This window comes from Phodopus roborovskii, unplaced genomic scaffold (genome assembly GCF_943737965.1).
Source record: "Phodopus roborovskii unplaced genomic scaffold, PHOROB, whole genome shotgun sequence".
Classification (NCBI taxonomy): domain Eukaryota; kingdom Metazoa; phylum Chordata; class Mammalia; order Rodentia; family Cricetidae; genus Phodopus; species Phodopus roborovskii.
In genome coordinates this window covers 21,872,819-21,898,787 of record NW_026125059.1, presented here as the reverse complement: position 1 = coordinate 21,898,787, position 25,969 = coordinate 21,872,819, and the positions used below count along the sequence as shown (strand labels likewise).

Below are 25,969 nucleotides of genomic sequence, written 5' to 3'. Positions count from 1 at the left end.
TGGTTGTGAGCTGCTGAATGGGTGCTGGGAATTGAACCTGGGTCCTCTGGCAAAGCATCAGTGTTTATGCAGTACCAACAGGAACTTTTGTATGACACGACTTTGGATGTCCCACACTACTCCTTCTGCCACATTCAAGCATGGGATAATAGACTCCACTATTTGTACTATTTGTCACAGGCCCTGCTGTCCTCTAGTTTGAGATCTGAGGTAGTGAAGATGTTGGTGTTTCAGAGGGCTGCTGTGCGTGCTCTTTGTGTCTGTGTATGGCCTTGATGATTCATCTCTAGTCCGTTCTGAATACTGGCTTGGGTCAGAATTGGAAGAACTGATGGGTACGGTGGGCACCTTGGCTTGAGTGGTATGGGGTGGTGGTGGTGGCTGGCTGTTGCATTCTGCCTGAAATTGTGTTCAGTTACCTTCCTGCCTCTGGGAGCATCTGCAAACAGGGTCAGCCTTGGGCTCACTCAAAGCCCATGTGCATATATTTTAATATCAGAGGATGCCTTATCATGTTTTCTTTGAAGAAAGCTTATATTCTCTCTCTCATATACAGACATATAGAAGAGAGAGAGACAGAATAGTTGAACAGGTATGGAGATAACTTAAGGACCAGTGGGAAGGAAAACCAACTTTGTATGAAGAAGAAGGTTTGGGGACTGGGAACCCTGCTGGGAATGGTAGTTGAGTTGTTAGATTAATTTTTCTGCTTTGGTCCTAAGTAGAGGAATTAAGCTATAAACGATTGTGGAATTTTACTAAGCCTGACTGCTCCTACCCAAGGATTACATTATCATAGAGGTGGTATTAATGCCCGCAGCTGGTTTCACATTTTTAGTGTTCTTTAAGATGAGTGTGCTCTGCTGTGCATGTTTGCCAAGTTTTTGAGTTTCACAGAAGGGAGCTTCTTCATGCTTTAAAAATTAGATTGAAGGTAATTGTTAAAAACAAAGTTTTGACTATCTTAAGCTTGCAGATATTTTGAAGTCATTACAATGACTGTTGGAAAGAGTTGCACCTGCAGGTTAACTGCAAACGGTTGTTTTAGTAGTTCTTGATTCCATGGTGGTGATCTGGCATCTTGAACTTTTTATGTCGTTGTTATCTGTTCCTCTCTCTTTATCTTTCTCATCCTCCTGTTCCCTCTCTCATCCTCCCCCTCCCCTTCTAACTTATATAGCCCAGCTGGGCTAAGATGTGGCAGTTTTAACTGCTTAGCTTCCTGAGTGCTGGGATTACAGGTGTTGGCCACTGTGTCAGGCTGTCAGTCTTTTTTTGTCACCCATTTATGGGACCCAGTTAGGAAATTCTGATAAAGATGGTCCAGATTTCGTGGAGCACAATGAACCCTCTGGAGACCTTGTAGACTAGCGCTCTCTGGAGACTATTTAAGGAGACCTTACAGGCCAGCATCCCCTAGGCCAGGGACTGCTTTTATAAGACATTATTTGTGAGTGCCTGGAGGTCAAAGGACAACTTGCTGGAGTTCACTCTATCCTTCCACCCTGTGATCCAACTCAGGTTGTCAGGCATGGTGGTGCCTTTACCTACTGGCCACCATCTCACTGGCTCAGGACTGTGTTTGGAAAGCACTAATCTAGGGCCTAGCTGCCCATCTGGAAGGTTCTAGAGCAGTAGTTCTTAACATGTGAGTTGCAACCCCTTTGAAACTCGGTTGAACAACTCTTTCACAGGGGTTGAATTTCAGATATCCTACACATCAGATATTTGCATTACAATTCATAACAATAGCAAAATTACAGATGACGTTGCAGCAACATGAAGAGCTGTATTAAAGGGTTGCAGTTTAGGAAGGTTGAGAACCACTGTTTTAGAGGCAGGGTTGCTGCCTCCTGGATTTCCTTGTTGCCTCATGCAGGCTGAGATTCCAGATGTGTGCCATAGTGTCCAGCTTCCACAGCCCTCATGGTCACATGGAAAATCTTACCATCTTTCAGAGTGGAGAACAAGCATCTCCTCCTGGAGAGCTGTCCTGGTTTCTTCTCTTCATCAATCCTCCCCTTCCCTGGCTTTTGCTTCTCTGGATCCTACTCCAATTACAACGTCTTCTGTTGTCAGAAGTGTCAGTCACTGTTTCTGATATTCCTGTCTGGAGACACAGGCTTATTTTTATTTTGAGTTCCAAGCTAGCCAGAGTTATATAGACTCTGTCTCAAAAAAGAGGGGGATGGGTGGGTGGAGAGATGTCTCAGCTGCTAAGAGCACTGTTCTTCAGAGGTCCCAGTTTACAGCAGTCTGTAACTCCAGTTTTAGGGCACCCAGCTCTCTTTTCTGACATTCAAGGGCACTGAATGCATGTGGTACACAGACCTATATGCAGGCAAAGCCCTCAAACAAAAAATAGCTGAAAAGAAAAAGAAGTGTGAGTTTTAGCTAGTGTCTGTTTACAAACAGTGCCTCAGTGGCTCTTAATTATGTTTTGAAGCTGGGAATTCCATCTTCCTTTTCCTGCCTGTGAATGGAATAGTCACAATGTCCCTGCTAACCTCTCCCTATCCTCTCTAGCTTGCCTGTAGCTGTCCAGATGTTCGGAGAGAGCCAGATGAAATTATTTGGTGAAAGCAGTTGCTATCACTAATCTGGAGCTCAACCTAATAGTCTGAAAGCTTCTAGGGTGGGGGGGTGGGGGTGGAGGGATAGAAGGGTGGAGGGTGGTAGAGCACATGTGTGTATGCTCAGTTTTCCGGCCTGTAGTTGACTGACTACATCGGAGGCACTTAATAAGGCCCTATGACTGATGAAGCTAAGCTGTCCCCAAGGCAGGTAGCAACTGTCGTCTTGTAAGATCTGCTGGGTCAGTCTAATAGTAAACCCTCCTGGGTCAGTGTCTAAGACAGGAATTACTGCTTCCTATTTCCCTGACACACAGATAGGTCCCCTCACCCAGGAATGACATGCATCCCGTCACTTATTTTTAATTTAAAAATATTTACTTAATTTATTTTTTTATTTTATTTAACTTTTGGTTTTTCTCGAGACAAGGTTTCTCTCTGTGTATCTCTGGCTATCATGGGACTCGCTCTGTAGACCAGGCTGGCCCCAAATTCAGAAGTTTGCCTCTGGCTCCCAAGTGCTGGGATTAAAGGTCTGTGCTACTACTTCCCAGCTTTATTTTATTTTGTTTTTGGATATGTGTGTACCTGAGTGTATGGTTTTAAGCCCATGGAAGAGTCTGCAAGGTCAGAAGAGGTGTGTTAGATTTCCCTGAAACCGGAGTTGTGAGCCACCGTGTGGTCTTCTACAAGAGCCCCCAGTTCAGTCATATTAGAGAAATAGAGAAGACAGACCACTTTCAGGAAACCATCCCTTGGCTACAGCTCTGGAGAGTTGTCTTCAGGTCTACAAACCATTGGAATACCCCAACACAATACACTTTTCTTGTAATTCTAACACTTGGGAAACTGCAAAGTTTAAGGCCAGCCTGGCAATAGTACAAAACAACAACACAAATGTCTCTATGACTTTGAGGCCAGCTTGGTCTACCAACCAACCAAAGCAAGTAAACACACAAGTAAAACTAAACCAAAGCCTAACCTCATGAGGCTGTGTCATGGGCACATGCTAATAGAACCGGGAAGTTCATGTTTGCGTCTTGCCTCCTCCGTGCTGAGACCTTGTATATATGTCGTCTCTTATAACTGGTGCTATAACCAATTTAAAGGTTATTAGTTGATCAACCGAGAAAGCACCCTGTTGCTGGGCATCCTTTAATCCCAACACAGACACAGGAGGAGCTCTGTGAGTTTGAGGCCAGCCTGATCTACAGAGCAGTTCCAGGATAGGCTCCAAAGCTACAGAGAGATCCTGTCTCAAAAAACAAACAACAAAACAAACAAAACAAAACATCCTGTTGAGATTTTTTTTTTTTTAAGTATTGAGTGTGAGCCTGAGTCAGCATGCACATGAATGTCAGAGGATAACTTTTGGAGTTTCTTCTCTCTTCCCATTGTGGGTTCTGGGGATGGAGCACCTCAGCCTGTGAGGCCAGTGCTCCTACCACTTTGTTTGCTTCAGATAAGACTTGATATTGATTGTTTATTTAGTTTCTAGACGGGTCTCTAGTCTGGGTTTCATGGGACTTCTTGGGATTCACGGCGCTTCTTCCTGCTTCAGCCTGAGAGGGGCTGTACAGGTATGCCTCAGCCTTGCCCCATGAGACTTGAACCCAAGTCTGTTACCTTCTGTAAGCACCTCAAAGTGTTAGGAGTTGTTTTTGTTTTTTTGTTTGATTTTCTCTTTTTGAGACAGGGTCTTCATGAAGCCCACATTGGCCTGGCCTCAGATTTGCAGCAATCCCTTTGCCTTAGCCCCCAAGTGCTGGCATTACAGGCTAGTATCCCATGCCTGGGTTCAAAATGGCAGGACTTTGGTGCTGGAGAGATGGCCTAGCAGTTAAGAGCACTTGCTACTTTTCCAGAAGACCTGTGCTTGATTCCTTAGTGCCTAGGTGGTGGCACAGAACCATTGTAACTCCAGTTCCAGGGAATCCCACTCCCTCTTGACCTCCGTGGGCTGCAACAGGCACCCACGTGATACGCAAGCATATATACAGGCAAAACATACATACAAATAAATAAATCTTTAAAAGCAAATAGAATTGTAAAAGAACAACAAAATGATAGGCCTTAAAGACTTTGTATTATGCTCTATGAAAAGATACTGGATATTTTGGGTAAGCATTAAGGAAATTTCCCCTTCTTCTGACTCAGGTATCCGGCTCACATTGAAGACATTGACTACGAAGAAGGGAAAGTTCTCATCCATTTCAAGCGTTGGAACCATCGTTATGATGAGTGGTTTTGCTGGGACAGTCCTTATCTCCGCCCTTTAGAGAAAATACAGCTGAGAAAAGAGGGCTTACATGAAGAGGATGGATCTTCTGTGAGTAGCAAATCAGTGGAGCTCTGTAATGAATGAGGCTGATCAGCAACAGGCAGTTTATTTGTGTCTAGCCTTTGATCTTTAGTGGGCACGTGGCACTCACTGGTGAGCAATCCTTGCCTTGGCCTGTGATGATAACCATGTGCTCTCTATAATAGAATCTAGTTTTTACTGAGTTGATGCAATTTATATAATAGAAGCTAACTTATATTGGGGTTCCATCCCCAATATGTTTTCCTAGTGGGTACATAGTGGGTCTTTAGGATATATTTGTATAATAAGCCAGGTGTATATTTGTATAATAATCTAGTATTTGGGAGGCCTAGGTTCATGGATTATTATGAGTTTTAGGCCAGCCTGGGCTACAAAGAAGACCTTATCTTAAACAACCCACCTCTCCCATGCCAGGAATGGTGATACATGCCTGTAATCCCAGGCCTGAGGATATGATGGCAGGGGATGGGGGGTGTGTATGTGAAGAGGTCAAAGACTCTGTCCAAATAACCAAACCAAACCAGTGGCACTGTTATCTCAGCACTTGAGAGGCAGAGGCAGGGTACTTGTACAGCTCGAGACCAGTCTGGTTTATACCACTGGCTCCAGACCAACCAGAACTACATAATGAGGCATATCTTAAAACTGAGAGCACTGGGGAGGCAGAGGCAGGTGGATCTCTGTGAGTTCAAGGCCAGCCTGATCTACAGAGGGAGTTTCAGGTCAGCCAGGGTTACACAGAGTAACTCTGTCTCAAAAGAAAAATCAGAAACCAAATACCCTCCCCACCAAACCAACAATAAATAAAAATATCCCTCTACCAGACTGTAGAATAGTGAATAGATGATTGAAATCCGGACTCACTGTGTCTAGAATATTGTATACTAGATAAGGTAGCCATGAAGATCATTTGCTATGTTGGTCTCCAATTATTAAATATGTGGATCCTGAGCTTGTTATGTGATCCCCCCCCCCCCCCCTCAAGACAGGGTTTCTCTGTATTGCTTTGGAGCCTGTTCTGGAACTTGCTCCATAGACCTGGCTGGTTTGAACTCACAGAGATTCACCTGCTCTGCCTCCCAAGTGCTGGGATTAAAGGTGTACGCCACCAATGCCCCTAGTTATATGGTCCTCTAAAAGCCCTAGAGAACTTGGACTTGGAATGTTTTCACTTTTCTAAATTTCATCATTGTGCCTGAGGCTTTAATTGCCTTCAAAATGATGCACAACCCTTGCCTTTTGTTTAAAACAGACGTTGAAACATGTGTGGTAGCTCTTGCTTGAGATCTGACTCAGCCTGGATTCTGTTTTCCATTTAAACCTCACAGAGGAACTTGAACTCTGGCTGGCCTTTTTGTTTTACTGTTTTCTTCCAATTTAGGATGGTTCAATATTGTCCCATTAGATCATTATGAATGCAAACTATGTGCTGAGAAAACAGCATGAGATGTGAAAGGTATATGGGTGCCTCCCATGGCCAGGGACCCGTCAGTAGTGTGAATGGCATGAAATGCCATGAATGCTGCTTCTCTGGAGATGAAGGAGCCTCATTTCTTCCAGCTCCTAAACTAGGTATGGTCTCTGGTAGCCCTGGACCTTTAGATTACCTTTCATTATGAATACTAGATAGGGGAAGGTTGTGTCATTGCTGTCCTGTGCTTGCGTAGATCTCCCTTGCTTAGGGACTCTTATGTTTCTGTCTTACCTAATTTATTTGTTTGTTCATTTAATTTCTTGTTTGAGACAGGGTCTTATATCCTGGAACTCACTATGTAGACCAGTCTGGCCTTGAACTCACAGAGATCTGTCTGCTTCTGTTTTCCATGTGCTGGAATTAAAGATACATTTAATGATACCCAGCCATTTTTCTTGGGGGGGGGCGTTATCTATTTAATTTTACATGCATGGGGTTTTCATGCATGTATTTATTTGGTGCTTTTGGAGGTCAGAAGAGGGCGGCATCAGATCTCTTGGAACTATAATTATAAAAATGGTTGTGAGCCATCATGGGACCCAAACTCAGGTTCTCTGCAAGAAAAACAAGTACTTTTTTTTTTCTTTCTTTCTTTCTTTCTTTTTTTTTTTTTTTTTTTTTTTAAGAGACAGGGTTTCTCAGGGTTTCTCTGTGTAGCTCTGGCTGTCCTGAAACTCACAGTGATCTACCTGCCTCTGCTCTGAAGTGCTTGGATTAAAGGTGTGCGCCACCACCTCCTTGCTGAAGCCAAAGCTCTTACTAACCCTCTGGGCTGTCTCTCCAGCTTCAGCCTTCTTTCTTTTGGCTCTCTGGGTTGAGCATCAGAATCATTTTGTTTTTGTTTTTGTTTTTGTTTTTGTTTTTGTTTGTTTGTTTGTTTTTTTCAGTATGTATACAGTGTTCTGTCTGCAGGCCTGAAGAGGGCACCAGATCTCATTACAGATGGTTGTGAGCCATCATGTGGTTGCTGGGAATTGAACTTAGAACCTCTAGAAGAACAGTCAGTGCACTTAACCTCTGAGCCATCTCTCTAGCCCCCAGAATCATCTTGTATCCCAGTAGCATTCTAATCCACTCTTGTTGGTCTGGGGTGTGTGTGTGTGTGTGTGTGTGTGTGTGTGTGTGTGTGTGTGTGTGTGTGTACATATGCATACATTCAGGTAAGCTCTCATAAAATATGTTCTGATATGAGTGTTTGCCTGCATGTGTATATAAGTACTATGTGTGTGTGTTTGTGCTGAAGAGGCCAAAAGAGTGTTGGATCCCCTGGAAATAGTTAAGATAGTTTTGAGCTTTCACATGGGTGCTCAGACCCAACAAGTCTCAGTCCTGATAACTGCTGAGCCCTCTATTCAGCCCCAAGTGTTACTGCTTTTTAATTAAAATGATATTGGTTTGGGTAAACGTGCAAAAAAACATTCAGGAGTTGGTTTTTTCTATATGTGGGTCCTCAGGATTGATTAGGTTGTTGGGCTTGAGGTTAGGTGCCTTAACCTGCTGAGTTATCTTAACTAACCTATGTTTTCTCTTAATTTGTTAATTATTTTTATTTAATTTACTCATTTATTTATTTAGTATGTGTGCACTGGTTTTGATGTCAGAGGACAACTTGCAGGAGTTGCTCCTTGTTCTAGAATGCGTGTCCCAAGGATAGAACTCAGGTTGTCAGGCCTGGCAGCCCTTGCCTTTATCCACTTAGCCATCTTGCCAGCCCTTTGTTCATTTTTGAGAAAGAATTTTTCTGTGTGGCCATTGCTGGCCTCACTCACACCCCTGATCCTCCTGCCTTGGTGTCCCTAGTACTAGGACTCCTGGTTTTCAACACCATACCAGCCTTCCTTACCTCTACACTCCCAGCTGCTTTTGTGAATAGTGCTATAATGTGCACCCTATGGCATTTAGTTGGTAACCAAACATTTACTTTTTTTTTTTTTTTTTATAGGAATTTAAAATAAACGAGCAAGTGCTTGCTTGCTGGTCTGACTGTCGATTTTATTCAGCTAAAGTCACTGCTGTGAACAAGGATGGTAAGGTGTTACAGTTGCGTTTATTTTTAACACTTCTTAGGGGAATTTTACAATATGAGTATTTGAGAGTGTATCAGTATTTATTGCCTAGAAATAATTTTTTTTTCAAGTTAATATGCCTGTCAGTAGGAGGAGATTATAAATGGAAAGAAAGCTGGATATGGAGGATGGATTTGGCCTAGGTTCAATCCCCAGCATCAGAAATAAAAGAGCGGAAGGGAATTAATTCTTTGCTACTAAATTTCAGTCATTTTCTCAACCATTCACAGTGGACTGTGGCAAGAAGTCTGTGGGTCCTTTCTGTCTAGAACTTCTTGATATTTTGGTGAAATAAATACTATTTTTTATTATATTTACTAATGAACAGCTTACAAATTAAATGGCCATCAACAAACATTTGAAACTATGCTTTGTGGATGCAAGGGTGTAAATTGAGGTGCTGGAATGCTGAACCCTGACCATGGTTTCCTTGCTAGAGTTTTTTAACATGGGAAGACAGGGCAGGGACTTTTTGATCCAAAAAGATGCATTTTTTTTTTTTTTTAAGTGCAAGGAAGTGGTATGGGGAGTAGTTGGCATGATCAGAAGGGACTTTGGGTCCATGTGATTTATTTTCCTTAGCATGTCCCAGCAGGATGTCTGTGCTGTGGCACAGATCTCTGGAGTGAATGCTTTGGCCAATCAGGGCTCTGCTGTGTCAGGTCAAGAGGTTGAGGATATATTTTAGTGATAGAGACTGGCCTAGTATGCATGGGACTCTGAACCAATCCAAAGCACTGCAAGAGGAAGGAAGAATAAAACAAAACAGAACAGAAAACCAACAACAACCCACATTGCCCTTTTGTTGTTGTTTTTTGAGACAGAGTCTTACTATGAAGCCTTGGCTGGCCTGGAACTCACTTTGTAAACCCACTTGGCCTAGAATTCATAGAGATCCCTGTTTGCTTCTGCCTCCTGTGCTGGGATTAAAGTCATGCACACCATGCCTGGCCCATATTGGTCTTTCATTCCATGAAGTTATTTAGTTAGCTGTTTATTAGTACTCTGCCAAGCGTTGGGATGGGATGATTAAATTTTTTCTGACAGTGGTTGACATTGTCTAAAGAAACCTCTAAAGTGAGCTTCCATCTTTTGAGCTATCTAAGCAATTACTGATTTTCCAGTTCACATAAAGCCCATTTGGATAATTCCATCTTTCCTTAAATTATGATATATATATATGCCCATGTTTAAAATAACATCTCTGATTAGTGGTTTTCACATATATCTTATCAACAGACAGCTTGTTTGGGGGGGAAGCTCACCTATTAAACCACTGTAAGTCCTCCCGGAAACATACATGATTAGGTCAAGAGGCATTCTGCCTCTCCAGATTCTTGTTTTCAAGATTGCCTTTCTTTGTTTACTGGCTTTTGTAGTCATGTGTTCTTTAGGTTCATAAATGGCCTATTGGGTGATTAGTGCTGGGGAAGTCATGTTCTCTCCTCCCCTCCCCATGCATTGGAGGTGCTTTATTGGGGGACCTTCAGCCCTGCAGCTGGGATAAAAATTTGGGGCTTCAGCTAGCAGGGAGCATCTTTCATTCCCGAGATGGCCAAGCCATAGGGGATAGAATTGGAATAGAGTGATTGGGATCAGATGCACAAGGGCAAGGGAAGGGCAGATGGAGGAAGAGGATTTTAGGAGCTTTGGGGTAGTGGTGGGGGAGTGATCTCTTAGAAGAGTAAGGGGTGGCTTCATAGATGTCACAAAAGTCTTAGGAACAGACAGTTTATGTCTAGTATTTGCAGAGTCCTGAGCTTGGCATATGACAACAACCAGAAGCCCTAATAAGGCAGAATGAAGCCAGTATCTGATGGGGCTAGAGGATATAGTTTAGGGGTGGGTTGGTGCAGACAATCCTAATAAGGATGAGAAGGGTGTGGGGTTGCTGGGGAAAATTTTTGAAGTAATTAAGGAACGAAGATCATTGGCTACGTTATTGGCTATAGCTAACTAGCAGTTTTAAATGGCTTTTAAGCTGGAGCAACTACATAATTGCAGGACATGGAGACTGAGTGGGGATTTCTGTCCTGGCCTGTTTATATTGTGCTACCAGCCCTGCTGGTTCTTGAGATTCATTGGAAGAGGGTGAGAGGATGTGGAGTAGGCTAAACCCTGAAGTGGGAGATTAGAAGTCATGCTGGGAAAGCTGGCCTTTGTGGGAGTTGAGATCTGTGCTTAGTTTGGAAGTGAAAACAAGGATTTCTCTTCCCGTGAGCTGTCCTCCAGTCCGCTGATTCTTAGGTGCTGTCTTGGGATTAGTTTATATTCTTGGGTCTGACAGAATAAATAGGTGAGCGGCCCTTCATGCTGCTTCAGTCTAGGACTTGTGGGCTTGTTTGTCTTGTTATGTTTTGAGAGCAGGCCTGGTTCTGGGACCTGTTTACTTCTCCAGTCTCAGCCTCCCAAATGCTGGGATTACAGGCATGCAGCATCCTGCCCCCAACTCCCTCTCTTCTCCTCTCCTTTGTCCATCTTTCTCTTTGGTTTTGGGGGCTGGGCATTGAACAAACCTAAGGCTTCATGCATGCCAGGATTTGCTCTATCACTGAGCCCTTGACTTTCTTTTTCTTCCTACCTTCCTACCTTCCTCAGTTGGTTTTCTCAGTAGTTACATGGCCCTGTGAGGAGGAGGTGTCTGCTGCCAGGTGCCCTTTGACTTCCTCCAAGCTACTCTGCCTAGCTCATGCTGGTAAGAGGAAGCGAATACAGTGAACGACAGTTTGCGAGTTCATATTTGGTTTAACTCTTTTTTGTTGTTTTTGTTTGTTTTTTGAGACAGAGGTTTTCTGTTTAGCCCTGACTGTCCTGGAACTAGCTCTCTAGAGCACACTGACTTCAAACTCAAAGGCATTCGCCTGCCTCTGCCTCCCGAGTGCTGGGACTAAAGGTTTTGCTGAAGCTGAGCATTGTTGTCTCAGCAGATTGTGGGGACTGTGCACAGAGCAGGCGGCAGCAGCTACTATTAAGGGGAATCTGGCATGATTAATCAACCCTGAATAACAACTCAGGAGCGCCTTAGGGAAATTGCTTAACACTTGGAAGAGAGGGAGGACAGTAAAGTGGGTCTTTGGGGTTTTTTGTTCCTTTGAGCAGACAGATGCCTGTGTAGCTGAGGATGCCCTTGACTGTGATTCTGCTGCCTCCACCTTTAGAGTGCTGAGACTATAAAACCCTTTCACCACACCTGCTTGTTATTTTGTTTTTTAATTAGGATATTATTCCATAGTCCTGGCTGGCCTGTTCTTAACTGTGCAGCCATTGCTGGCCTTGAGCTCATAGCAATCCTCCTGTATCAGTCTCCCAGGTGCTTAGATTACAGATGGGGCCACATGCCCAGCTTTTTATTGGTTCTTTGGCAGTGGAAAAAGAATCTCATTTAGCTGGAAGCAGCCTTACTCAGTAACCATGTAATTAGACCCCCAGCTCTCTGTAGGCTCTCTCTCTCTCTCTCCCTCTCTCCCTCTCTCTCTCTCTCTCTCTCTCTCTCTTCCTCCCTCCCTCCCCCCCCCCCCTGTGTGTGTGTGTCCATCTATATTTGGTGAGCTGACCTTGGCTCTTGTCTGGGCCTATTGGCTCCTTTTTGAAACATTTCCCCCCCTTGAGATAAAATCTGGTTGCTGAGGCTGATCTTGGATTTTTGGATTTAGTGCTTCTTCTGCCTTAGACTCCCTAGGAGTTGTGTTACTAGTGTGTAATGCCATGCCCACCATTTCCGCTCTTTATTCAGGGAAATCAGAGAGCCATGTGACTGCCAGGGTTCTGTGCCTCAGTGGAACACCCTAGGCTTTCTCACTGAGGAAACTACAAGTGGTTAGCATTTGCAACAAACACTGGTAATTGTTCCTTCATGTTGATCCTAGCTGCCCAGGCTGGCCTGGGACTTGCTATGTAGAACAGGCTGGCCTCAACATGAAGCACTCATTCCTTGTGTTGCTGCTTCCGAAGTGCTAGGATTAAGGATGAGTGCATTAAGCAAGTTCTCTTCCTAATTAAATGCATATTTCTAGGTCACATGCTCCCCTTTCCTCCAGTTCAGTCTATTTTGGGCCAATGCCTGGAGCTTGTGTATAACAGGAAATGCTGTGGAAATGGTCTCAAGTCTCTGCAGAGCAGTTCTTTTCTGAATTTTTTTTATGCTGTCACTGAACCTGCATTTGGAGTGTGGGGAGGTTGGTACCTTGTAAATAGCTTTGTAGAGAGGAAAATAAAAGGAAGACTGAGGCCCACATGTACAGGATCTGACTTCATTCTCATTATGTTGTCCATGGCAGGAGTTAACGGTACTCTTCTTTCAAAGTGACTTGGTGGTGGTGATAATTAGAGCCACTTATTGGTCTTTTTCTCTGTGTCAGTCTCTATGCTAAGCTATTTCCCCACTTTGTTGCTTTTAAGACTGGATCTCACTATGTAGCCTTGGTTGGCCTAGAACTCATGACTTTCTTGCTTCACCTTGTGCTGTGTCTGTGCCATTATATCTAGTGGAATTTGCACATTTATCTCATCTAATCTTCACGAAGATGTAGAAAGGTTATTATCATCAAACTCGTCCCCATTTTATAGGTGAGAAATTAAACTCTGGAGAAAATGATCATAAATGAATGCAAAGTGCATAAATAGAGCTGAGGTTTGAGGTCTGTGAGGCTCTAGAGTTGCTGAACTGTATTTCTGTAGTTCAAGCCTGCCTCTCTAGAGCCTGTCAGCTGGATTTTCCTGAAAGGCCACAAGTTGTCCAGTGTCTTAGTTAAGTTTGTGTTGCTGTGAAGACACACTATGACCACAGCAATTCTTACAAAGAAAACAATAATTGAGAGGGCTTACTTAGAGTTTCAGAGGTTCAGTCCATTATTTTCATAGTGGGGACTGTGGCAGTGTGCAGGCAGCTGTGCTGGGTTAGCTGAGAGTCCTACATCTTGCAGGTATCATGAGTATAAGAAATCTCAAAGCCCACCCCCTCAGTGACACACTTCCTCCAGCAAGGCCATGGCCACTCCAACAAAGCCAGACCTCCTCATAGTGTGTCTGAGACTATGGGGGGCCCTTTACATTCAAACTACCACATCTAGTATGCCTGGTGTTCACTGATCTCATGCCAGGGAAGGTGTCAAGTGTGCCCTGTCTGTCTGTCTGTCTGTCTGTCTGTCTATCTATCCATCCATCTATCCATCTATCTATCTAAGATAGGCCTGGAACTTCCTATGTAAATCAGAATGGCCTGGAACTCACAGAGATCTACCTGATGCTGCTTCTTAAATGCTGGGATTAAATGTATGTGCCACCATGCCTGGCTTTGACTTGACAACATGACTTAGTCATCTGCACAGCTCATCATAGAGTCCAAAAAACAATAATCTCATGATGTCTCAGCCCCAACAGGAGATTATTATTTTTTAAACTCATAAGAGTGTACAATTATTAAATAAGTTTATATTTTCTTGTTGCTATCCTTGGCTACATGGTATTTGTGTGCTGTGGGTTGGATATGCCTGGTAGGTAGGTGGTTTGGCCTTTTAGTACTTAGTGGTGTCTTGGGAACCCTGATTGGGAGACAGGCCCTGGTTGCTTGGTCCTGTGAAGAAGTAATGACCATTTGCTGTTCTTGATCAGGACCCATTTGAGCAGTTAGAATCAGAGAGGGAAGCTAGGCTTGGTACAGGTCTCAGCTATTCAAGATACTGAGGCAGGAGGATCATAGTTCAAGGCCAGCCTGCTGTTAGAAATAAGATAATAAATTTATAAGACTAGTGAAAGCAAAGCAGTTTTTAACATACAATTACACAAAAAGGGACATCAGCATAGAGAAAAGGCAAAAATGACCGCAATCTGTTTCCAAGTCTTTTCTTCTAGGCCAGGACCCCTTCCCCCAATTACCTGTCTTACTGGTTAAGGTCACAAAGCCTTGTCTATTGGATGATTTAAGGCTTAAGAGTGCCTGCTCCATTTTCTGATCATGTGTACAGTTATATAGCAACAAACCTGTAGCTTTCCACCTCTAAACTTTAAGACAGAGATGCCTCCTGCCTTATTTATCCCTAACTAATGAACTCTAAGCACCCTGCATACTGAAGTGGACCATAACAATTTGTTTCTTACACTGGGGAACTTAGTGAAAGCCTGTCTTAAATAGTAAAAAGGCTGGGCATATAGTTCATGTTGAGTGATTTGGGAAATTTTCTGTGGCAGAAAACAAGGCCAGTATGTAAAATAGCTCAGTGGAAAAGGCTTAGGAAAGGAAAGTTCTTCTGTGGGTGCATGTCTTGTATTCAGATGCCCCGGTACTTCTGTGGATGCTTTCAGACCTGCTAACCTTATCTTCCCTCTTCCTGAGTTCGTGGGCCACCATACCTGGTGGGAAAACATGTCATTTTTGTTTTGTTTTTTTTTTTGACTGGCTCTCACTACTGGTTAGCTCTGGCTGACCTGGAACTGGCTGTCTAGGCCTTAGAGAAGGAAAGCTTGAAGAGCAGCTAGCTGTAGCTGGGTTCTCAGCCTGTTCTGCATTCTGCATTCTGATGGCTTCAAAGGTCATCTGACAGCGTGCTGAGTTCTTAGCCACAGAGGGCTGCAAGACCTTCCTTTGTTTGACCAGGCACTGATAAGGGCTGCTTAAGCTAACCAAGGCACTTAGCCTTGCTGTCAGGTTAGAGGAGATAGGGCAGGCTACATTGTTTTGGTTGTTATTAGGGCGCTATTCAGCCTTCTGAATACTGCACATGTGCTATACCACTGAGCTATATCCTCAGCCAGGATATATTTATTTATGTTTTATTTCTGTCACATATATTTACATGTTACCTGTTAGATGTGACTTGTGGCCAGCACAGCATTCTATTATCAGCCACCAATGGAGGGATTACATGGGGAAATGTTCTTTAAACATTTTTTTATTGTGTGTGTATGCATGCAGAGTCCAGAAAAGAGTGTCGTATCTGTTGGAACTAGAGTTACAGACAGTGTGAGCCACCTGATGGGGATGCTGGGAACCTATCTCAGAACTTCTAGAAGAGCAGTGTCTGTTCTTAACCACTCTCCAGCCCCCGGGAAAATGTTCTTTTAAATTCTACATAAACATCCTGAAAATAGATTTGGGGCGTTGCTTCAGAAGTGGGCCTAGGCCGTTGTCATGCCTCTGAGGCATTTGTTAGCTGTGTTTGATGTAAGTACTGGAGGAGGTTTCAAGATGATGGCTCATATTCCTTTGGATGTCAAAAGGGTCAGGAGTGGGATGGATATTGATTGCTATGTAGCAATGGGGCCTCCAAACCTTTGGCCAGAGCTTGGGCTATTTCATAGTGGCCAGATTGTGTTCTGGATCTGTAGTTTGGACTTGAGCATCAGGGCTTGAGCAATGGGCAATAGGAAAGTACTGGGCAGAGTTCAGCAGGCAGGTGTGGGTTTTAATTCTAGCTCTTTTTTTTTTTTTTTTTTTTTTTTTTTTTTTTGGTTTTTTGTTTATTGTTATCCCAGGCTGGGGCTTGGGCTTGGGCTTGTCAGTCTACTGAATGCTATGATTGGAGGGATAAGGTGTTATTCTTAGCTTTAAGTTCTGTCTTATGTTTGATGTGCAATTGGAGTCTCTCTCATGTAAGGATTCTGCCATCTGGGAGAGTTAACTTCAGAATGAACCCCAAACAGCTGAAAATGATGGTCCATTCTTCTACTACTTTTAGAGCTTGAAAATATCTCTAAAAACGGCGCGCGCACACACACACACACACACACCCCCTCCCCACCCTCCCCCTCCCAGCCCTCACTCCCTTTTTGAGTCAGTCTATCACACTATATCTCAGACTGGTCTAGAACTCAAGATCTAGAACTCAAGACAATTCTCCTGTCTCAGGCTCCCAAGTGTAGATACATGTCGGTTTCTCTGTATAGCTCTGACTGTCCTGGAACTCCCTCTGTAGATCAGACTGGCCTTGAACTCAGAGACTCTGCCTCCTGAGTGCTAGGATTAAAGGTGTGAGCCACCACATTGGCCGACTGTTTCTTTGTAAGGTAACTGAGTTTTCTTTGTGAACAGTATAGTCGTGGGTGGCTTTCTGGCACACTGAGTATTTAAGATGGAAGGAGTGGGCTGGAGGGACAGCTCAGCAGTTAAGCTGCTTTTCTAGGAGACTTGGGTTTGATCCCCCGTATCCATATGGTGGTTCACAACTGTTTGTAGTATCGGCATATCCAGTGTGCCCCCTTTTGGTCTCTGTGGATAAAATAGTAAATGCATTAACACATGAACTTAAACTGAATCTAAAAAATACTGAAGGAGAGCTTGGTCTTGACACTGCCATCCCTCAGCTTTGTCTCCAGGTAGCCAAAGATACATTGTACCATGTTGCTTGACAAGTCTTTATTTGCTTGCTTGTTTAGTATATGTGTTTGTCTGTACATATCTCTACCCACAACCCTGTGCTTACCACCTTATCTGGAGCTAGAACTTGATGATTTGGCTACAGTAACTGGCCAGCAAGCTCCAAGTATCTCCCTGTGGGTAGCTAAGTGCTGTGGTTCTAGGCTGCTGGGGTTGGTCTTTTTCACCTCAGTACTGGGAGCCTTCACTGAGCCATCTCCCTAGCCCTTGAGAAGTTTTCAAAAGTTGAATATAGCATCACTGCTTGTCCATATTCCCAGCAATGGTGAGACTGAGGCAGGAGAATCATGATGAATTTGAGGTCATCCTCAGCTACCTGGTAAGTCCATGGCCAGCTTAGGCTACAGAATAAGACCTTATCTCAAACAGCAATAAACAAACAAGAAAACCCGACCCACCCCCACAAAAATAGAACACAAAAAACCAGAAGGAAGGATGGAGAGATGGCTCAGTGGTTAATGAATTGCTTGCTCTTTCTGAGGACCTAGGTTTGATTTACAGCAACACATGGTGGCTCACAACTACAGTTCCAGGGGATCTGACACCCTCTTCTGGCCTCTCAGGCACTGCAAAATGTGGTATACAGATATATACACAGGCAAAACATCAATAAGCGTAAAATAGAAATAAAGAAAAATAATAAAAAATTAAAAAAATCTTAAAACCCCAAAGACACAGAAAGATCTGTTTAGCGCTCCATAGCAGCTGCTCTTCTGCCCTCATGGATTAGGCAGGGAAGGACAGGAGCCTAAACATTTGCTAAGAAAGGAAGTTATTTGCTGTGCCACTTCTGTAGAGAATGGTTATGCCTTCTTTTCCAGGTTTCCTTGTCATAGTTTGACTCTAACTGCTGCTGTTTTACTTGGCCAAGCCTGCCTTTGTGTTCTAATAGGTTGCTAGACAGATTCCTTCTGTGGTGTTGACATCTGTTTGATTGCTAATGGTCTGGAATAAAAGTTCATAGGTAGCTGCCAATTGCCTTCGGGGTTTTTTCTTAGGGTTATGACATCAGAATCATCTGTAGGACTTGGTAAAAACTCATGTGTGCCCAGCCGGTATCTCCGTAGGGCTGGTGAACTGCACTTCTCAGGAATTGCTGATGTCACTGGTGTGGTAGCTTAAAGCTCTGGGCTGTTGTGTGCTGTGTACTGTGTGAGAAAGAAGTTGAGACATGTTCTGATCTTGAAGACCTTTCATTGACTCAGGAGTCTTTCTCCCAGTAGCTCTGAAAATATGAATTTCTGCAGGTGACAAATGAGGATTTCAGAGCAGAGGGAACTGGCAAGTAGCTGAGAAGCCAGGAAGCTTTTGCAGAACTGTTAGTGGTCTGTCATTTGAGTTGGCTGTTTGAGGCTCACTGAGTGGAACATTCTAGGTAGGAAAACACTTCTGTTATAGTGTGGAGATGGAGCTGGACATGGTGACCTATGCTTGGAATCCCAGCTCACAGGAGGTTGTGGTAGATTAGTAGCTGTGAAATCAAGCCTACCCCTGCTACACAGTGTGGGCCAGGCTAGTTTGAGTTACATTATGAGACCCTGTCTCAAAAAACAAACAACTTGCGAGTTGATGAGAACCAGCAACAGCATAAAACTGCAATTTTCAACTACATGATCTTAAAAGAAATTTTATTAAAAAATAAGAGGAGATGGAAATGTTACAGGTATTTTAGTGGGTAAGTAGTGAGTCACTGCGCTGGTGGGGATTTGATTGAGAGGTTAGCATGTATAAGGCCCTGGGTTCAATCGCCAGCACCAAGACATCCGCAAACACACACACCCAGATTGTATGGGAGTCTAGCTTTAATTATTTCACAGGATTTCTTTTGAACAACTGCCAACCGGCATTTAGCATTTTGGCCAAGACAGGTCCACAGATTTTTAAGGTTCATACATGCTCTAAAAATCTTGATTACTGCCCTTCTAGACAGAAAAATTAAGTAAAAATTAAATTGCAAACATCATTCACCAAGGAATTAGTAAGTGTATTTTTCTTGATTTTTAATAGTTTTACTGTTCTTTTTTTCCCCCTTGGCTCAAATTCAGTGTACATAATTTTTATTTTAATGAAGCAGCATAAAAATTTTAAAGTAGATTTTGAATTGCATAGGTAAAAAGCAAACCAATCTGACCAATAACTAGGAAGCTAAATTTGCTTTTGTGTGTGTGCTAGGAATTGAACTTAGGATCTTGCACATGCTAAATAGCTATTGTGCCACTGTGAGTCTGCACTCAGTGTGATTCTTAAACCTTTTGTTTTTTAAAAACACACATACATTTGTTGTATTTGGTGCTCCTTTGTGTGTATTCTTTAAAAGTTGCTGCTTTCATGAAACAGCAAGTTAAAATCATATCTTCTTGAATTTTAGGTACTTACACTGTGAAATTTTATGATGGAGTAGTTCAAACTGTCAAACATATTCATGTCAAAGCTTTTTCCAAAGATCAGGTGAGAAATGTGGTTTTGTGCTTTGTGTTCTGAACTATGCTAACATTGTACTTTTGTTTCTCAAATAAAGACATTACATGTGTTCATGATGACAAGTCTTTATTTCCTCCATCTGACAGCTTCACCAGAAAGTAATAACACAAGTTCTCAGAAGTTGTATAACATTTGTCCTTTCCTTTTAACACAGATTTTCTTCTTTGAAAATACTGAGTCCAGTCCCCATTGTTTGATTTCTGTTTTTCTCATCTCTTTTTCAAGTGTTCTGTCTCTATCCCATTTCCCCTATTCCTGTCCCCTCGCCCAACACAGGGAGTTTGAACACCTCCTTGTCTAGCCGTGTTCCTGACACGACTGAGGACCATGACTTGCTAGCTTATGCTTTCCCTTGCTGTGTATTTGGCAGCCACGTAAGCTAGATGTGCCTGAGCATTAGGGCCTGAGTTCTGCTCCTGGAAATACAGCCCCAGACCTCTGAAACGTTCCGAAATACTTTGCTTATGTTTCTCTCCATCTAGACTCTTTCCTCCTCATGTTATAATCAAACCAACGTTTATGTGTTGGTGTTTCTGATGAGATAGCTGAAGCAAGTTAGCCAAAGGTTTTAGTTCCAAGACATCCTCACTGGTCCCTCCCTTGGGTGGAAATGGGACTGTGGATGCTGTGACCGGTTGGACCTTTTCTTGTGATGATGAGGTGCTTCTACTTGGCACAGATTTCACTGAAGATAGGAGAACTTTGAAGGTGCCTCAGGAACATTTTTGCCTCTGCTGGTTTTCCTCTAGAGAACTCTGAGAAACTGCTGATGTTTTGCCCAGATGTTTGATTCTTTCTTCTCCAGCATCTAAGAAACTGCATGTGAACTTGACTGTGCTAATTTGGTCTTAAATTTGACATGCTTGTTGTGGAGTTTTGTGGAATCAGTTGATACAGGCAGAAGAACTGAGATATGAATTTGCATGGTATTGGTAGATAGATAGGTCCTGAGACCCCACAGCTCCTGATAACAAACATCCAACTTTTTGAAAAAATGAAAAACAAGAAAATGTATTTTGGGGCAGTCTCTCTCTCTCTGGCCCAGGTTGTCCTCTAACTCATGGTGATCTTCTGCCTCACCTTCCAGGTCCTGGGAATGTAGGTGTGAGCCATGAACCCCATAGAGTTTAACTTTTACTCAGTAAATTGAATGTGGCCTGAGGTGGGGCCTTACTGAGGGAGATTTATAAGCGATTTCCTTCTCAGTTCCCAGCTGCTTCTGAGTGTCACCTTACCTCACTCCCAGCAGGTCACCAAGACAGACTGGTAGCTCCAAGACATTCGTGTTTAGATGGACTCCCCACACACACACAGACACAGACAGACAGATGGATACCCCTACACTTACCTGCCAAGATGCTGTATTCCTTTGACTCAAGTTCTTTTTAGACAATATTGGAATAGGTGAAATTTTTACTATAGAAGCTCGTTACTCTAAATGTTTTGTTAATTTATACTTGATTTACATTTAATTTTCTGAGTTTATAAAAAAATATTCACTTGTAGAAAATCTGGAAAGCAAAACCACCCTATTCAGATGAAGGGCTTCTGCTTGTTTTGTGTTTGACACTTTGTGTCTGTCCTGCTGGTTCAGTGTTGTTATACGCGTGTGTTGTTTCCAAAATTAGAGTCTAGTGCATGCTACTGTCTAGAGCTTGTTCTTTTAACAATATAACATTGCCCAAAGCGCCTTTGTCCTCTGAAGTTACAGCTGTAAGTTCACAGAATTCTGCAGTATGCATGTAGTTATCCCTTACATGGCTCCTTTATGAGTGTGTATCAGGGTGTTTGTACCCAACTATGACATCTGGTTATTCTGTTAGCAAACTCTATTTCTGGAAATTCACTTCAGTTTAGAAGTAGGAACTTTGAAGTCTTGATCTGAACTGATATCATCCCCTTCTAGAAAGGGGTGCAGCTAGGTACTTCTGTTAATTGTGTCTGGCTCTTTTCAGAATAGTAATGAGACTTTAGAAAAAAAAAAAAAAAGTCTCACTGTTTATAGCTTTACCTGTGGGACAAATTTATCTTTGGCTGCCAAGCACTTAAGGGTTCCTTTCCTGCTTCGGGAGCAATCAATGTGTCCTGAGTGTATGTGCGTGCGTGCACGCGCACTAGGAATCCCCAGTGAACATACTATGGAGTTAGATCTCTGCTCTGCTCAAGATTGTAGAAGAGGGAGTCATACATAAATAAACTAAATTATAGTCTTAGAAATTCTAACTCTCAGAGTCAACTTTATTAGGAGACAGTCACACTAAGACACAAGATTTTAGAATGAATTTTAAAGTAATTTATTAACAAATTAGAAGCAATACTACATTTCAATGGAGAATATACCCACCAGCTCAGGAACCCAGTAAGTGGCTTGCTGGAGTGAGCACAGCCCTTACCCAGAAAGGAAGCTGGTCTGACTTGGACATTCAGAACAGTGTTCCTGTTAAGCCTCCAGTTACTAGTTGGTTTTTTCTAAATAAAACTGGGCAGCAGTGTACACTGGGCCTCTGAAAAGCCCTGGATAAGAAGGTTAGAACACTTCTGTAGAAACGCTGCTTCCAGTCAAGGTTCCCGCTGTTGCTAGTTAACATCCCTTTAACTAGTCTCATGTGGCTCCTCGTCATAGTAAGGGAGACCACAGAGTCTCTCAATGATTGAGACTGACAGCTGTGTTTAAATGCAGGGTTGGTTCTCAGATACTCTTCTCAAAGCTCAGATACTCTCCTGGTGCTTTGCATCGTGTGACCTGGCCTGTGTTCTCTTAGTGTCTTCATTGTCTGCATAAATGTGCAAGCATCCTCCTGATTTTGTATTTGCAAGTAATCACAAAGTGTTTCATCGCTATTTTGCTCATTTTAGAATATTGTGGGTAATGCTAGGCCTAAAGAAACAGATCACAAAAGTCTTTCATCATCTTCTGAGAAACGAGAGAAGTTTAAAGAGCAGAGAAAAGCCACGGTCAATGTGAAGAAAGACAAAGCAGAGAAAGCCTTCAAGACAGAGAAGCGGCCCAAACAGCCTGACAAAGAAGGGAAGCTGACCTGTGCAGAAAAGGGCAAAGTGTCTGAGAAAAGCCTTCCCAAGAACGAGAAGGAGGACAAGGAGAACATTTCAGAGAACGACAGGGAGTACTCTGGGGATGTCCAGGTGGAAAAGAAGCCCGAAAATGACCTTGTGAAGAGTCCACAAGAGAACCTGAAGGAGCCAAAAAGAAAACGAGGCAGACCCCCTTCCATAGCTCCTACTGGTGAGTTTCCCAAGCGGGCTCTGCAGTGGGCGATGCCAGTGTTCTTCTGTGGCTTTTGTGGCTCTTTATACCTTCTGTACTTCAGTCTTCATGTTTGTGACTTGCTTGTGACCTGAAAACAGATCATGCCGGTGGAGCTGAATTTCAGTGAGGTGTGTGTCCAGGTGAACATGTTGGGGAGTGTGGCCATGGCTGAGCTTCTGGGGTGTTTACCCCATCCCTCCCTGGAAGAGCCAAGGGAACTGAGGCATCCTCCTCATGCCTGCTTATGGGACCTCTGTCTGAGGAAATAACATCCTAGTGGGCAGACACCGCAGAAGGGAGACAACAGGGATCTGAGACGGCAGGGGCTGAAGGCACCAGGTAGCAGTAGGGGACACTTTGAGCCTGCATGAGACCCTGGGTTCAGGCCTTAGTACCCCAAACAAACACATACAAACACGAGCCCCTAAGGGAGCAGGGTCCAAAAACATTAGAGCTGGAGGCAAGACTACATTTTGAAATTGAGCCCTTAGTGGGCATTGTGGCTTACACCACTTCCAGTAACACTTGGAAGTGGAAGCAGGAGGGTCATTAGTTCAAGACTAGCTGGGGCTTCTTGAACCTACGTGATATTGAGACCCTGCCTCAAAAAACATTGAGCTTTTAAAAGATGTTTGTGGATAGAAAAATTTCAGTCTAAATAAAAAGATAATTTGGTTAATTACATTCATAAGAGTTAAGGATCCAGTATAGATTTAGAGAATAATACTCTTTATTTAAAGGAAGTATAAATTCTGAGGTAGGGGATTGCCATGAGTTCAAGGCTAGCCTGGGCTCCATAGTGAGTTCCAGGTCAGCCCATGCTAGAATGAAACATTACCTCAAAAAGCCAGGATTAAAGAAAAGAAAAAGGAAGTATAAGTTTGGAATTCTTCTAGAATAACCAAGAATGAAACACATTTTGAGTTCTTGTCAAGCCAGACATTCATTCTTCAGGTGATTTGACGGCAGGAAGAACCCTCCCCTGGATGTCTAGATGGAGCCCACCCATGACTGAGTGCATTTGTGGTTTTAGACTTTCTTCTTTGTGTATTCTCTGCATAAACAGTGAGAAACTGTGAACCCGGGAGCTGGAGAGAAGACCAGCTGGTCTTCCAGAGGTCCTGAGTTCAATTCTCAGTAACCACATGGTAGCTCACAACCATCTGTAATGAGATCTGGTGCCCTCTTCCAGCCTGCAGGGAAACATGCGGACAGAACACTTTATACATAATAAATAAATCTAAAAAGAAAGAAAAACTGTAAGCCCCATCACATTTTCAAGCAACATTTATAATTTGTGGTTTTTGTTTTTAATTGGACTGGGAACACATAGCTTTGTACATTATAAACACATGCTTTACCACTGAGCTACATCCCTAGCCCACAATAACTTTTTTAAAATACAAGTTTAAGCAGCTGATAATTTAAAATATATAATTTGACATAAAATGTATTTTTTCAAAACTAGAATAACAGCCCACTCATTGATACCCAGTGGAAAAAGTCTACCTTAAGTTACTTCATTCAGGTGAATGTATGTAGTAGTACATTCTTCTCATATCTGGGTTCTAATTTTATAGGAAACTAGATAATAGTCTGATGTCTTCAGATGAAATATGAACACCTCCCAAGAAAATAAGAAAGAAAGGCTGGGTAAAGCCCTTGTTGCATATGCCTGCTAACCTCAGTTTGGCTCTGCCAATCCCACATGAGGGCTAGACACTGTAATGCATGTCTGTAATCCTAGATTACCCGTCCCAGGAGTCATTGGAAGCTTGTGGGCCAGGCACAGCAAGGAATAGCTAAAGAGACCCTGTTTCAAGGTTTAAGGAAAGGACCGATTCCCTGGATTGTCATCTGATCTCCATACTTGCTGTGATATGCAGGGGCTTGCATTCACTCACATACATGCAGAGGAAAATACATATCTCACGCGCGCGCACACACACACACACACACACACACACACACACAGAGAGAGAGAGAGAGAGAGAGAGAGAGAGAGAGAGAGAGAGAGAGAGAGAGAGAGAGAGTGTGTGTAAAAAGTCCCCTTTTCTTTGTTTTTTGAGACAGGGTTTCTTTGCATAGCCCTGGCTGTTTTGGAACTTAACTTGCTCTGTAGATTAGACTGTCCTTGAACTGAGAAATCCTCCTACCTCTACCTGTTGAAATTAAAGGTCTGCACCACCATCAGCTCCCCTTTTATTTATTTATTTTTTAATTGTCAGCGCTGGGGATCAATCCCAGGGCCTTTTGCATGATAAACAAGTACTGTGTCTCCTATTAAGTTACACCTGTAGCCCTCTCTCAATATATATGTTTTTATATTGACTATATGTTAAATCTTTTAGGTGGATTGGTTTAAATAAAATATATTCTTAAAGTTAATTTTATTTTTAAATTTCTTAGTATGATTGCTTATAAGTTTGAATACATGTGGCTTACATTTGTTGCTCTCATTGTAATTTCTGTTGGACAGCATTGTCCGCAAGTTTAGTTGCTGTCTTGACTGCCTTTCGAGAAAGAATTAAGCATTAATACAAAGGCCTGCATGATGCCTGATGAACTGACCTCTCTGCATTTTGAGAGTGGTACTAGCTGTATACTGTTCTTAGGGAAACTGAGAAAATAACCTGTGTGTCTTGTGTTCAAGTAAAGAATGAAGAATGAGTTGGGACAGTCTAGAGGTTTTAATCATGTCAGGTAGTAAGTGTACCATGTTCAGATGGGGAATGATGAGAGGCAGATTTTCTTCCATTCAGGGACTGAACCCAGTTTTGTTCACACAAATGCTTCATAACCATGCCATACCTCCAGATCTCAAAGGCAGACATTCTGTTGAAAGTTGGAGAAGGGCAGTTGTGCAGTGAGAGAGAAGAGATGGAAAATGTGAACTGGTAGAAATTAGACTCATCTGTAGCTCAGTTTAGCTTTTCCTGCTGCAGCTTGGAGCCTTTGGAGTGTATACTGCGTGTCTGTGCTCCAGGTCATACGCTTCCCCAATGGAGCCATCCATGGCTTCAGTCTGCCCCACGTTCATTATTTGCTTTTATAAGTATGTGATTGCATACCAGCTAGGACACATTTTAGAGAGAGGCCATTTTCCAAGTTTCCTGTTAACTGGACTGAGACATTTGTAAGAACGGGCTGCACTTGTGCCCAAGTACTCCTTGGTTAGCATCTGTGGAGATCTTGGGCTCCTGACTGTTAACAAGCTTCCCAGATGAGGTGTTCTGGGGAGAGTTAGGGAAACACTCGGGTTCTGTATAGATAGGTTCTTGTTTGTATGTGGTATCAAATGGAAGAAGGCTTGTCTGATGCTGCATACTTAGTTCAGACACCCTTTAAAAAATCAAGTAGCCTGGGTTTATTGACCTGGTGGAGCCCTGAACTCCCCAGACTACACAGATCTG

General features: G+C 43.0%; 1 protein-coding gene across 1 annotated transcript in view; it reads left to right on the top strand.

Annotated features, from left to right (window-relative positions):
* Phf20 (PHD finger protein 20) overlaps positions 1-25,969 on the top strand; it is a 99,175-nt gene that overhangs the window by 40,229 nt on the left and 32,977 nt on the right. The window contains exons 3-6 of the mRNA XM_051188153.1: positions 4,731-4,902; positions 8,313-8,397; positions 19,176-19,255; positions 22,145-22,532. Coding sequence (XP_051044110.1) covers positions 4,731-4,902; positions 8,313-8,397; positions 19,176-19,255; positions 22,145-22,532 — 725 coding nt within the window. The remainder of the gene's footprint in view (positions 1-4,730; positions 4,903-8,312; positions 8,398-19,175; positions 19,256-22,144; positions 22,533-25,969) is intronic.